General features: G+C 51.0%; 1 protein-coding gene and 1 long non-coding RNA gene across 3 annotated transcripts; one reads left to right on the forward strand and one right to left on the reverse strand.

Moving 5' to 3' along the window:
- Positions 1–1,549: 1,549 nt before the first annotated feature.
- Mcat (malonyl-CoA-acyl carrier protein transacylase) lies at positions 1,550–12,787 on the reverse strand. Of its 2 annotated transcripts, NM_001191788.1 has the most exons (4): positions 12,324–12,764; positions 9,287–9,374; positions 5,217–5,434; positions 1,550–2,702 (listed from the first exon to the last, which is right to left on the reverse strand). In NM_001191788.1, the coding sequence occupies exons 1-4, from the start codon at positions 12,735–12,737 to the stop codon at positions 2,280–2,282; spliced, it is 1,143 nt and encodes a 380-aa protein (NP_001178717.1). In that variant the 5' UTR covers positions 12,738–12,764; the 3' UTR covers positions 1,550–2,279. The 2 variants fall into 2 exon arrangements, with proteins under 2 accessions (NP_001178717.1, XP_087413600.1); XM_087557474.1 differs by lacking the exon at positions 5,217–5,434 and having other exon boundaries at positions 1,551–2,702; positions 12,324–12,787.
- Positions 12,788–12,864: 77 nt separating this feature from the next.
- LOC134479952 (uncharacterized) lies at positions 12,865–14,201 on the forward strand. The gene is made up of 2 exons (XR_015625824.1): positions 12,865–12,980; positions 13,660–14,201. It is a non-coding gene; the product is annotated as an uncharacterized LOC134479952 (long non-coding RNA).
- The last annotated feature ends 263 nt before the right edge of the window (positions 14,202–14,464 follow it).

Below are 14,464 nucleotides of genomic sequence, written 5' to 3' on the forward strand. Positions count from 1 at the left end.
TTTTTTTTTTTTTTTTTTTTGGTTCTTTTTTTTTTTTCGGAGCTGGGGACCAAACCCAGGGCCTTGCGCTTCCTAGGCAAGCGCTCTACCACTGAGCTAAATCCCCAGCCCCGAGAAGAGCCAGTTTTGGACATGGAGCAACCTGGCATCAAGTCCAAGGGACCGGCTGGTGAGATCTCAGCCCGAAGGACAATGACCAGAGGTGGCTGATCCACATTGGCCATCAGAGCTGGCTCATTCCTTGGGACAGGAGCTAACTCTGCTCTGGCTCTGATCATACAGGAGGGAGGGGAGATGGTGGCAGCAGGCATGAGCTCTGGGGACGGGAGGAAGGGACCTTTCTGGTCTGGGCAAGGGAGGCAGATGTCACTTAGTGCCAGTGGCCCAGCGCTTCCCCACAGACCACCATCAGCCCTGTGGGCCTCAGTGGGCCTCCTACTCACTTGGACACAGGCTCTAGGCCCTCTCTTCAGCAGCTGTGACCCTCAAGTTGGAGCCTCACTCCAGGCAGTAGGAACTGGAGGCACACCCAGTACTTGGTGCACTCCCTTCTCAGGGTGCAGGTCAGCCAGTTTCTCTGGGCTTTCCTCAGTTCCTAAGCCATGGCTTTCTCTGAACTGGCATCAGCCCACCCTCACACAGCTGCCCTGGGCCCCACAGGGTCTCCATGAAGTTGCTCAGAGAACAAAGGCCACCTGCTTCGGGTGCTATTCTTTCAGGACACAGAACTAAACACCAGAGCCCAAGGCCCGGCCACCCATAGCTTTTTCCAGGTTTGCAGTCTTCAGTGAGACCAGCCCCAGTTAACAGTTGGGATCTCTCCAGTACTGCTCCAGTACTCAAGAGTGGGGATGGAGACTTGTCACGTTTGTCACAACAGTGCAAACCGGCCTGACTGCAGTGGGCCTAGGGACCTGACTTGTCAGGTGGCTGACTGGGGCTCACTGGGATGGAGGTTCTGGGACAGCAACTTCCCTCAGTTGACAAGGCTGTGGGAGTGTCTGGGTCTTATCATGTGGCCACACTAGATGGGACCAATTACTCCCTGTGTGCAGTCACAGGATATTCTGGTTTAGGTTTGTAAGACAGTTGACCACAAGCTGGGTTCAGGAGAGGGGAGCCCAAGCTTCTGAGAGGGTGGCACCTGCTCCGGCAGATGGGCTCTAGACCCTGGACCCAGTCCCCTGCGAGCAAACACTGCCAGCTCTCCAGAATCCACCTCATTTACAGGCAAGCTGCATTGTCTGCTTGGTAAAGCCATTCTCCAGGTTCAGCTAGAATAGGCGTGCTCAGACTCAGAGCCGTGCAAACTCTATGCATGAGTGTTGAAATCCACTGGACATCTGGAGGTCACAAGGCCTGCAGGTACTGCTGGCCAGGACCAAGGACAGATGTCCAAGAATGAGACACTTGGCAGTAGGACAGGTCCTGCCTGGAGGCTGACAGCCCCGCTGAGAAGTGCTGTTTAGATTAGGCACAGGCCTCACCAACAAGAAAACAAGTTCGTGGGCCTCATTCCCAAGACTCCCCATCACCAAGAGAGCCAATGGTCAGCTTAGAACAGCTCATGTTTATTATGTCTTCCCAGGAGCTTCATCCACTCCTACTGTGGGGCAGACTGCTCTGAGGGAAGCCCATGGATGACTCAGTGGGGGTGGCTTCTCTGTGTGGATGAACTGGGGCTAGGCTAGGAAGGCCAGGGTCCCCAGCCTTCCCTCCTGCCTAGACACCCCACACCTTACACCATTCTAAGGACCACCCACTCTAGGGCACACACAGGCACTTAACATGTGCGTCCTGGATAAGTGTGGCACATGGGACTCAATCTCCTACCTGCCAAGGGAGCAAAGAACAGGACCACCCAACAGATTCAAGGCCAAAGGAGCTAAGGTCTCGGCCCTGGGTGGGCAGCATGTCACAGGAGGCTGACAAGCTCCTCTGGCACCAGGCCTGGCTTGAAGCCAAGCAGCATGTCCACAGCACCCACAGGGTAAGTTGAAGAGTGCCCCAGGCTAGCCCTTCTGGATTCACTGAGGAGCGTGGTTGGGTACAGAAGCAGAGCAGCATCCTGGCTGGGCAGATGTCTGCACAGGCGCTCTTTCCCTCAGCAGCCAGATATCCTGTCAGTTGGAGGATCGGTTACATCACACATTGGCACTCAAAGGTTATTTTCTGAGGGAGCCTTAGCCACAGCTGAGACTGCAATGTCCACTGTCCTTAAGTCTGAGGAAAAGAGGCAGACACAGAGGCTCAGCCCAGGGCTACTGCACTCAAGGCTCTCAGTGGTCAGGGTCCAAAAGGGTCTGCATCACATCCACGTGGCTGTAGGACTTCCATGCCTGCCTGTTGCAGCACTTGAGGATACTCCCCAGCTGCTGCCCCGGGCCCACCTCAAAGGTGCTGGGGAACTCCATGCCCTTCTTCCGCTCGTATATACAGTGCATCGTCTGTTCCCACTTCACTGGTGACACCACCTGCTGCCCTAGCAGCTTTCGGATGTGTTGTGGATGTGTGTATTTATGCCCACTGACGTTGGAATGGACGGCAACCAGTGGCTTCTTGATGTTGATTGAGCCTAGAGTTTTCATCAGAGGCTCCACAGCTGGCTCCATGAGGCAGGTATGGAAGCCACCACTTACAGGTAGCATCTTGGTGCGCCTGAAGTGAAACTTAGCGGAATTCTTCCGGAGAAACTGAAGGGCCTGGAGGGAAAAATAAAAGGAAGCTCACAGAAGCCAAGGTTCCAGCTTTTGCTGGTATCCTCGTGGATGCAGTGTTTGTTTTCTCTCTCTCTCTCTCTCTCTCTCTCTCTCTCTCTCTCTCTCTCTGTGTGTGTGTGGGGGGGGGGGGGTGCTGGAGTGGAGTTCTGTGCATACACGCAAGACTGTTCTAACACTGAGATCAATCCACACACACTAGTTTTATACTCACAATCCTCCTGCCTCAGCTTCCTGAGTGTTGGAATTGCAAGGTGTGCAGCACCACATGGCCCACAGATTTAGTTCACTTTTTCACTCCTAGTTAACTTGGTCGTACAGTCCGGGTCCCTGCAGTCTTTACTCACTATTTTATGTGCATCAGTGTTTCGCCTGCAGGTATGCCACATGCATATCCAGTGCCCGGGGACAGCGGATCCCCTGAACTGGAGTTATGTGTGGTTGTAAACCACCATATGGGTTCTGAAAACTGAACATGGGTCCTCTGCACGTCATCTCCAGTCCCTAGCTGCCTCTGTAGGGGGCTGATGTTTAACTGCCCCGACTAAGAAGTGACCGTGGCTATTAACAGAACTGTATTATGTCTTGGCTAGGCCTGGCAGTGACCTGCCTCCATACCACCCACTGTAATTACACTGCAGCCATCTCGCCTCGGTTTAGGAAGGTGCTGCTTTGGGCTGTTTGTCCATCTCTGTATCCCACTCCCTAATGCCTGTACATTGCTCACTTGGCATGGGAGTGGGGCGTCTGACAGTGAAGCCCCAAACCTCTACCTGTCTTTTGTCCCACCTTCCAGTCCACCCCGCAGTCAGCCAGAGCTGGCATGGTAAGTGTACGCTCTATGCCACAAGAGGTCTGGGCTATTACTGTTTCCAGTCCTTTTCAACCCCAGTGTTCGACACCCACTGAGGACACACCTCAGGAACTGGGACTCTCTGACCCCATAACACCATCCTTCCCACCATGCCTGAATTTGACATCATGCAGGCATCAATGCATACAGCTGCTCAGTGACACTGCTTGAGGCACAAGTTCTGCAGAGCCATGGCCAAAGACAGGCCATGTCCCTAGATCCAGCAGGCTCCTCTATGAGGGCCCCAGTTCTAAATACTGCCAAGGGCAAGGAGCTTTTCCCACATTGGTTGGTGGAAATGCACTCCACACTCAGTGGAGCCCAGCCTTCACCTGAGCTTTTTGGGGTAGCACTGCCAAGGCTACCAGAGTAGTACTTGTTAGCCAAGGTCTCCCAGGTGTAAGCAGACTGGACGTGATAGAGCAGAAATTCTGCCTGCCTGCAGCCTCCTGTGCTACTTCTTAGGCTGCTCATGGGGGAGAGCACACGGCCCTCTACCATGTCAAATTAGTTAACACGAGGCTGTGGTGCTCATAGGTTCAGAGGTGTATTTGAAGACATCCAGCAAAGGTGACCCAGACAGAGGGACCTACCAGAGTGAGAACATGGGTTTAGTAGTCTGTGTGTCTGTGTGTCTCCCTCCATGTAGTCCTGGCTGGCATGGAACTCACTATGTAGACTAGACTAGCCTTGAACTCAGAGATCCTCCTGCCGCTGCCTCCCAAGTGCTGGGATTAAAGAAGTGCGTCACCACTCCTGATTATATGATTCTGTCTTTGAGACAAGGTCATAGGTAGTAAGGCTGAACTCTCTGCCTAGTCAAAGCTGGCCTTGAACTCACTATGCAGCTGAAGCTGGTCCCAAATTCCACATCCTTTTGCCTTCACCTCCCATGTGCTGGGTTGACATGGCTTCAGTGACAAATGCTTGAGGCATTTGATTGTGAGTTCGGGATCAACACTGGCTGCACAGAAAAACTCTCCAATTTCTGGCTCTTGTTTCTCTGCCTCAGCTTCCACTTGTGTGATGGTGCGGGCGTTAGGCATAACTGGTCCTTACATGGCTCTGGCCACTTTCTTGGCACCTCAGGTAACACTAAGTCCCCAGCTCCCACTTCCACAGGGCTCCTGCTCCTCCACTCAGACCCTTTGCCTGACCTGCCTGTCACTGTTCCTGGCCTGGAGTGGCCTTGTCACACTGCTGTTCCTCTCACGACAGAAATGCTAATGGGTCTGTGTCCCTAGTGCTAATACACAGAATGTCTTGGTAAGTGACGCCTGAAGAGCAGCAAGTACTGGAGTGCAAAATCAGACGCTTACGGAGTCAGGCAAAAAAGCCAGGCAAAGCCACAGAAGACAGCTCTTCTCCAAGCAAGCAGCCAGACTGCAGGCTCTTAAGAAGCCAGAGCACAGCATAGACAGGCCTAGACATGGTGTGACCTGGCCATGAGCCAGGCAGCTGGTTCAGAAATGTCCTGTCTGCAGGGGAACAGGCAATATCCTGGCTTCGGCTTCCCTCTGCAGCACTCACTCTGCCACACTTGCCCTCCGCCCTCAGACCTGTTCTCCAATGGTGCTCAGCCAGGCACCCACTTCCACAGGGACTCCCTGCTGCAGTCTGTGAGAGTGGCTCCCATCAACACTAACCTCAAGGTGTCCTGAGATGACCCTGCAGTCAGGAAAGAGGTAGTTGGACACCTGGCACACCGGGTTCTCTATACCCAAAGACCTGCAGTGCTCCTGGGCTTCCAAGCAGGCAAAGGAGAAGTTGGACTGACGCTGGCCAAGGACAGACAGCATCCCACTGGGAACGGCTTCAGACGCTTCTTGCATGGCTTCAGCTCGGACCTTCACTGCATACAGACCTATTCAGATAGAAGTGCGTTTGCAAGTCTGACTGTGAAGTGGGAACAGGGACAGTGGTGCTGACTGCCAGCCCCAGGGCCAGTGTTAATTATCTTTATGTGTGTGCTGAGTGGCCACATCCAGCATAGAAGAGCACTTCCTGCACAGGATTGACCTGAGTTCAAATCCCAACACCTACATAACAAGTATGGCTATATAAGCCTATAACGGAGCAAAGGTAGACGCCCTGTCTCAGCTGAGTGAGTGCTGACACACTGTCCCTCTCTAGCATCTGTTAGCATACACACGTAGTACACATACGTGCACACAACCACAGAGAGAAGGGGAGGAAGACGGAGAGAGGGAGGGAAAGGAGGAACAAAAGTGAAAAGCACTCAGGAGTCAGAGGCAGCAAAACTGGCTCAGCGTCTCAGAGTGCGTCTGCCCCCGTAGAGGACCGGGCTTCTGCTTCCATCACCACACTGGGATCTCTCTCAAGTGCCTAAACTCCAGTTCAAGGGAAGTCAGTGCCCTCCCTCGGCACTGCACACACATGGTGCACAGAAACTCATGGAAGCACACACACATAAAAAGATCTGACTCAAGGAGCTTCCTGCATAGAGCAGGATGAAGACTGCTTTTGGTTGTCACAACTGTGAGAGATTCTATTGACAGTGATGGACAAAAAGCAGGAGTCCTTCGACAAGAAGCACCCTACATTGATCAAGAAAACCTTGAAAACAAGAATTCCTGGTCCCAGACATCAGTTGGCTGCTTCAGAGCTCAGGGAGGGGCAGAGAGGAATAGACTTGGTGTGAAGCAAGCCCCAGCTTCAGCAGTGTAATCCAGACCTACAGCATCCACTGTGCCGGGGTTGTTACTTAAGAGAAGCTGAAAAGGAACAGTCAAGCACCAGACGCTCGGGCAGCTGTAGAACTCTAAACAAGCACATGAACCACGTAAAACCTGGCTGTCATAAGCCAGGCAGGAATAATCCATGCAGAGCATGAGAACCCAGCACTGCCAAGGCTGTCATAAACCAGGCAGGAATAATCCATGCAGAGCATGAGAACCCAGCACTGCCAAGGCTGTCATAAGCCAGGCAGGAATAATCCATGCAGAGCATGAGAACCCAGCACTGCCAAGGCTGTCATAAACCAGGCAGGAATAATCCATGCAGAGCATGAGAACCCAGCACTGCCAAGGCTTTCATAAGCCAGGCAGGAATAATCCATGCAGAGCATGAGAACCCAGCACTGCCAAGGCTGTCATAAACCAGGCAGGAATAATCCATGCAGGGCATGAGAACCCAGCACTGCCAAGGCTGTCATAAGCCAGGCAGGAATAATCCATGCAGGGCATGAGAACCCAGCACTGCCAAGGCTGTCATAAGCCAGGCAGGAATAATCCATGCAGAGCATGAGAACCCAGCACTGCCAAGGCTGTCATAAGCCAGGCAGGAATAATCCATGCAGGGCATGAGAACCCAGCACTGCCAAGGCTGTCATAAGCCAGGCAGGAATAATCCATGCAGAGCATGAGAACCCAGCACTGCCAAGGCTGTCATAAGCCAGGCAGGAATAATCCATGCAGAGCATGAGAACCCAGCACTGCCAAGGCTGTCATAAACCAGGCAGGAATAATCCATGCAGAGCATGAGAACCCAGCACTGCCAAGGCTGTCATAAGCCAGGCAGGAATAATCCATGCAGAGCATGAGAACCCAGCACTGCCAAGGCTGTCATAAACCAGGCAGGAATAATCCATGCAGGGCATGAGAACCCAGCACTGCCAAGGCTGTCATAAGCCAGGCAGGAATAATCCATGCATGGCATGAGAACCCAGCACTGCCAAGGCTGTCATAAGCCAGGCAGGAATAATCCATGCAGGGCATGAGAACCCAGCACTGCCAAGGTTGTCATAAACCAGGCAGGAATAATCCATGCAGGGCATGAGAACCCAGCACTGCCAAGGCAGGGGTAGAAATGGGTTCAGGTACAGCCCCAGGACTGAGACACCAAGGAAGAGCTATGACAACACTCCTTTCCTCTCTCAGTCTTTGCTCCTTGGGCAGGACAGGCTGACTGGAACAAGGAGAGACACAGGCACTGCCTTGGGCTTGACAAAAGATGGAGGATCTGGAGGGGAGGCAGCCTCACACCCTTCTCTATGCACGCCATTCCCTCAGCACTTGGGTATGTTTGTATGGGACTTAGGGCTCTGTGCTCCTGGCAACTGTGGGGCAAACACGTGCAGAACCATGACAGGAAGCATGAGAACACACTGCAAGGTAGAGGGTATGTGTGACCATCTCCCATGGGAGTGGTAAAGCAGAAACTGACAGAAAGACACTCACTCAACACACACCTGTGAACGCACGGCCATTCTGCAAACCACACACAGAGAACCACAAAGTTAGCAGTTTCGGCAGGACACAGACACACGGCCATCCTTTCCACAATAGTAATGCTTTTAAAAACAGCACTGGGGCTGGAGATGCAGCTCTGTGCAGAGTGCTTGCCTAGCATGGTTGGGGCCATTGGTTCAATGCCTAGCACCACGCACTCAAGAACACCACTCCCGTTTCTTCCAACCCCAGCAGGCTCTACCTTTCTACCAACTCTGCCTGTTCTACCAACTGGATTCGTGACCTGTGCACAGTCTACGTCACAGTTTAACTGTATAGTAGCTCTCCTGTTTACACTCCCAGAAGCAGGAACCTGAGCTGAGTTCTGCACACTCTCAACCTTCATCTCCCACAGGGTATGAAGTGCTGTTCATGGGGGCTGCCTTTCATTTCCCTGTTGACCAGTGTCCTTAAACATGCGCTTATCGTCCATCTGAGTCTCATCTCCCTAGAAATGTACATTCGAGTCCTTTCCCTGCACTGAAGTATAGAGAAGATCATAGTCACTGAGGCATTCGGTTGCACTTGTGTGATGTTCTCTGTGTGTGTTGGGGGCACGTCCATCTCTGCCTCTCCCTTCACATCCCCCTCCCCCAGACTTAATGTTACCTATGCCACAAATGCCCTCCCTCCCCCATTTTTGAGACAGGGTCTTATCCGTAGCCCTGGTGGATCTGGGACTTGATATGTAGACCAGGCTGGCTCAGCACAAGTGATCTTTTTGCCACAGTCTCCTGAGTAGCCGAGACTACATGCATTTGATACTTTACCCACTTTCAGCTTAAAAAAAAATCCTCAGAAATGGGGCTGGAGAGATGCCCATCGATGAAGAGTACTAACTCCTCTTACAGAGGACTCAAGCTCAGTTCCCGGCACTCGAGCTGGGTGCTGACAAAAGGCCTTGCAGACACTAGGCAATGATCAAAGTATTCATTTACTCTCTTTTTCAAAACACGTACTGAGCATCTTCCAGGCTTGACAGGCACAGAATGTGATCGTCTTAAGAATGCACTGGGAGGGCCAGCAAGAGGGTTCAGTGGGCAGCGGTGCCTGTGGCCAAACCTGACAACCTGAGTTCATTCCTAGAAATCCACATGTTAGAAGGATAAATCAACTCCTAAAACTTGTCCTCTGACATCCTCACACAGAGGCATGGCGCGCGCACACACGCACACACGCACGCACACTCTTTTATGTAATTAAAAAAAGAATGCAGAGGACAGTGAAGGGCAGCAGCCAAGAAAACGTACTTCATGAAATTACACACAGAAAGCAAACACCTTGAATCCTTCAGATTCAAAGGGCATCAGTGGAATCCAGTCCTTGAGCTCCAGCCCTGTCATCTGCAGCCCTGTGCTCCCTTCCTGACAACCCTGGAGTGGATCCAGCACCACTGTCCACGGAGTCCCCTGTCCCCACTGAGCCCAGCAAGAACACACCCTGAACAAGTCACACTTCTTGTGTACCTTCCGCAAACTCCATGGCTCCAGCAAACACAAGGGCTGCAAACTCCCCCACGCTGAATCCAGCGGCAGCAACACAGTTCTCGATGACCTGTGGAGACAGAGCAGAGCATGAGGCCGAATCCTCCGGAAGAGCTCAGTCCTGGGATATGCCCCCACTGCCCCCAGAACTGGCAGGGCAGTTATGTGTCACCATGAGCCACAGGGCAGGCTAAGGTCAGTCCTAGTCACACCAAGAGCCAGAGCTCGGGTTCCTCTGGCCTCTGCCCAGAGAGGCTTCTTGGGCACATGGGGTGCTGAAATCGCATGTGCACTGGCTATGGCCACTCGTGGCTGCAATCAGCGCCAGAGGAGGCTGAGGCTAAGGAGTTGTGAATTCACTGCCAGGACAGCAACAGTACAGTTCACCCTTCCCATGCTCCCAAACAAAACAAAAGTAGAAGCATTAAAAATATGATTTTTCTGGGGGCTGGAGAGGTGGCTCAGCAGTTAAAAGCACTGGCTACTCTTCGGGAGGACCCTTGTTCAGTTCCCAGCATCCACATGGCAGCTCACAACGGTTTCTATTCCAGGGGATCCAATCCCCTCAGAAACACAAATGCAGACAAAACACTAATACACATAAAATTGAATTTAAAACAATATGATTTCTCTAAGCCAGAGAGAATCAGATTTCGTCCCCCAGACCTATTTCACACACTGCTAACACACGTCGGTAATACTCGTATCTGTACAGCCTCAGCACAGGCTTGGCCCAGAGAAGCACTGAGTAGACAAGCTACAGGGCCAGGCTCATGCCTGTAATCCTGAGCCTCCTGCCACTCCTACAACTCCCTCAGAAGGTGGCTGTGAAGGCAGAACAGAGGTTCTCGGCACAGTTAACATACAGTGTCCTGGTATCACTCTACCTTAGTCACATATGTAACATCTGCCATGCCATTCTCTGTCTTCTTAGGCAGGGTCCCACTAAGCACCAACTGGACTAGAACTCAAAGAGCTCTGCCTGGTTTTGCCTCTGGCATCTTCTCTTAATTTTTTTTTTCTTCTTTAAAGATTTTATTTGTGGGGCGAGAGAGATGGCTCAGAGGTTAAGAGCACTGACTGCTCTTCCAGAGGTCCTGAGTTCAATCCCCAGCACCCACATGGTGGCTCACAATCATCTGTAATGAGATCTGATGCCCTCTTCTGGTGTGTCTGAAGACAGTGTACTTATAGATAATAAATAAATGTTCTTTAAAAAAAAAAGATTAGGGGTTGGGGATTTAGCTCAGTGGTAGAGCGCTTGCCTAGCAAGCGCAAGGACTTGGTTCGGTCCCCAGCTCCAGGGGAAAAAAAAAAAAAGATTGTATTTGTGTGTGTGTGTGTGTGTGTGTGTGTGTGTGTGTGCGATGCCAGTGGAGGCCAGAAGAGGGTAAAGGATCTCTTGGAGCTCAAGTTCAGGCATTTTATGAGCCAGGGTCCTGGGGACTGAAACTGACTTCTAAGCAAGCAGCAAATACTCTTAATGGCTGAGTCATCGCTGAGCCCCTAACATCAATTTCTTAGTTCCTTTCATTTAAGGAAGTCATCTTCTAAAAACATCTTAAGAGGGCTGGAGAGATAATGGCTCAGTAGTTAAGAGTAGCAGCTGTTCTTCCAAAGAACCCAGGTTTGATTCCAGGCACCCACAACACAGTAACAAATTGTCTCTCAAAATCCAAAGGGTCCAGTATCCTCTTCTGGCCCGTAGGGGCAGCAGACATGCATGTCATGCATAGACATACCTGCAAAATACCCATACATAGATCTTTAGTATTTAATAATTATTCCAGTGACTCGAGTTCATCTAAAATCACGGCCCTTTACTGTGTATTTCTTTCTCTGATACACAGTCAAAAAAAATTTTTTTATGTGCATTGTATTTTTTTTTTTTTTGGTTCTTTTTTTCGGAGCTGGGGACCGAACCCAGGGCCTTGCGATTCCTAGGTAAGCGCTCTACCACTGAGCTAAATCCCCAGCCCCTGTGCATTGTATTTTACTTAAACGTACTTCTTTTATGTGAGGGTGCCAGATCCCCTGTAACTGGAGTTACAGACAGTTGTGAACTGCCATGTGGTTGCTGGGAATTGAACCAGGATCCTCTGGAAGAACAGGCAATGCTCTGAACCGCTGAGCAAGCGCTCCAGCCCCTCGAAAAAAAATAAAATTAAAAAATAAATAAATTGGGGCTGGGGATTTAGCTCAGTGGTAGAGCGCTTACCTAGGAAGCGCAAGGCCCTGGGTTCGGTCCCCAGCTCCGAAAAAAAGAACCAAAAATAAATAAATAAATAAATTAATTAATTAATTTAAAAAAAAAAGATTTACGTGTGCGGCCAGGAGTGGTGGCACACGCCTTTCATCTTAGCACTTGGGAAACAGAGGCAAGAGGATCTTTGTGAGTTTGAAGAAAACCTGGTCTACAAAGTGAGTTCCAAGGTATCCAGGGCTATTACACAGAGAAACCATGTCTCGAAAAAAGCCAAAATAATAATTTATGTGTATGAATGTTTTGCCTGTTTATATGCTCTGTGCACATGGTACACATATACCTGATACCCACAGAGGCCATAAAATGGCATCTGGTCCCATGGAACTGATGTTATGGACGGTTGTGAACCACTATATGGGGTGCTGGGAACGAAACCAAGGTATTCTTTTTTTTTTTTTTTTTTTTGGTTCTTTTTTTCGGAGCTGGGGACCGAACCCAGGGCCTTGCGCTTCCTAGGTAAGCGCTCTACCACTGAGCTAAATCCCCAGCCCCGAAACCAAGGTATTCTTAATTTCTGGGCCATATCTCTAGCCCAACACATTCACCTTTAATGTGCTACGTTAACTCAGTGCCTTAAGTTTCACGTGAAGATCTGTGTCGTCTAAGATGCAAACTCCCCTGGAGCAGGGATCTTTATTTTGTACAGGACATCTAGAATACAATCGACGAGGACTAGAATGGGGATCAAAAAGAACCAGACTGAGGAGCCCTGAGACCCAGCAGACTAGATTCGGCGCTCTCTCCTCGGCTCACCGCCGGTTGCAGGTGATGTAGCTTCTCCACGGCGGCCAGTGAAGCCACGAAGACAGCGGGTTGGCAATGCACTGTGCGGTCCAGATCCTCCTGAGGTCCCCGCAGGCACAGTTCCAGCAGATCGTAGCCAAGCACTCGGTGCGCGGCCTCGTAGAGCTGCCGTACACGCGGGAAGTGGAGCAGGCCGCCACCCATGCCGACCGCCTGGCTGCCCTGACCGGGGAAGAGCAGAACGGAGCAGCGCGAGGGCGGCCGCCGCGCCACCGCCTCCTGGACTCCCTCCTCGGTCACACTGGAGTCCCGTAGCAGCCCCGCCACGTCCACGGCATCCGGTGGAGGCTCCCGAAGGCTCGAGGCGGGGCGGCGGCCCCAGGAGCCCCAGGCCCAACAGGCCCGAGCTACCCGGGCGTTCATACCGAGACGCAGAGCAGGTGTTCGTTACCGCGGCGGCTGAGACACACTGCGACTGCGCAGCGGGGCGGTCCTTCGCATATTTCCTGTCGGGTCACCTAGGCAGCCAGAAAAGAAACGTTCCTATGTTACTGTTCCATACTAGTTCTCAAACTATTTGCATGTTGATCTGGAGTGGTCCGTGAGTTTCCTTAAGCTTCTCCAACCTGGAACCGCAGATAGCATACCATAGTGAGCCTTCGATAGGTATCTACGTACATATTGTGTATCACCGTCCAGGAGAACGGGAAAGTACTGCGATTGGGTTGTTTTTTTTGGGGGGGGGGGGTTGTTTGTTTTTGGTTTTGTTTTTTCCGGTGTTTCTGCCAACCGTACTAGGCAAGCAGTTCTCTTGCTGCACAACCAGGTGTCCAGCTCATAATAAGAAGCCAATAAATCTCCGTGCGGTGGAACGGTCCAGAATCTGAACCAAGTCTAATTCGCTTTTTTTTTTTTTTCCTTTTTCGGAGCTGAGGACCGAACCCAGGGCCTTGCGCTTGCTAGGCAAGCGCTCTACCACTGAGCTAAATCCCCAGCACCCAAATTCGCTTTTTAAATTCCTCAGCTTACAATCGAGTGGTAGTGGCACACACCTTTAATACCAGCATTTTGGAGGCAGAGGCAGGCGGATCTGGGTCCGAGGCCAGCATAGTCTACAGAGCAGTTCTAGGACAGCCAGGGCTACACAGAGAAACTCTGTCTCGATAAATTAATTAATTAAATCCCGTTTACAAACAAGGAGACAAACGTCATAAAGACTAAGTACTGTATAGTTAGTCACAGAATGGGGACTACAAGTTGTGTTTATGCGGTCTCTGAGAGCTATTGTAAGTCTGGGTCACACCGATCCTTACCTGAGCCCTGACCTGTTCTCATTTCCTGCCAGTCTCTCCTAGAGCCCAGGAAATCCACCTCCACACCAATACTCACCACAGCCTTCACGATGAGAAGATCTATGTGGAGGTATGTCTCCGTTTGCTCTGGCTGGCATACCAATGCCATAGACTTAAGGCATAATAGAAATTATATGCCAGTTCTTGAGGCTGAAAGGTCCAAGGTCAAGCTCGGCACTTGCAGATTCAGTGTCTGGAAGAGACTATTTCCTGGCTTGCAGATGACTAGCTTTCCATATCTGTTAGGCTCCAAACCAGGGACCCATAACCCTAACTGTTAGTATACAGGCAATTCCATGGCCTGCCCTCAGGGACCTAGCAACTGCTTACCTCATCACTTGCTGTAGCCAGCTGGGCCAGGTCTGTTGCAGCCACCCCAGATCTCTGTCTCTGCAGTCCCTCTTTGTTCAGACTCTCCTTTTCTGCTCCCCTCTCTCTGCCTCCCTGTCTACATGGCGATTTCCCTGGCCTCCTTTTCTGAGACCAGTGAACTTGCCCAAGAGCTGCCCCCAATAAACCAGCTTTTATACTTTTAGTTGGGCTTGAATTGGCTTATTTCATCAGCGGGAAAAACCTATTAATATTCCCACATGGTAGATGGGGGATTTTAATAAGGGTATTAATCTAATTCATGAAGGTTCTACCTCTACTTAATCACACTGACCTTCCAAGTGTCCTCTAAATACCTCTAAATGCCTTCACCAGGGGACTAAGGCTCAATATAGGAATCTGATGTATGGAAGGGGAGGTACCATTCAGTGCTCCACATCACCAAACATATTTCACTGAATTTGAAAA

The sequence above is a fragment of the Rattus norvegicus genome, chromosome 7, assembly GCF_021556685.1.
Source record: "Rattus norvegicus strain SHRSP/BbbUtx chromosome 7, alternate assembly SHRSP_T2T, whole genome shotgun sequence".
Lineage (NCBI taxonomy): Eukaryota > Metazoa > Chordata > Mammalia > Rodentia > Muridae > Rattus > Rattus norvegicus.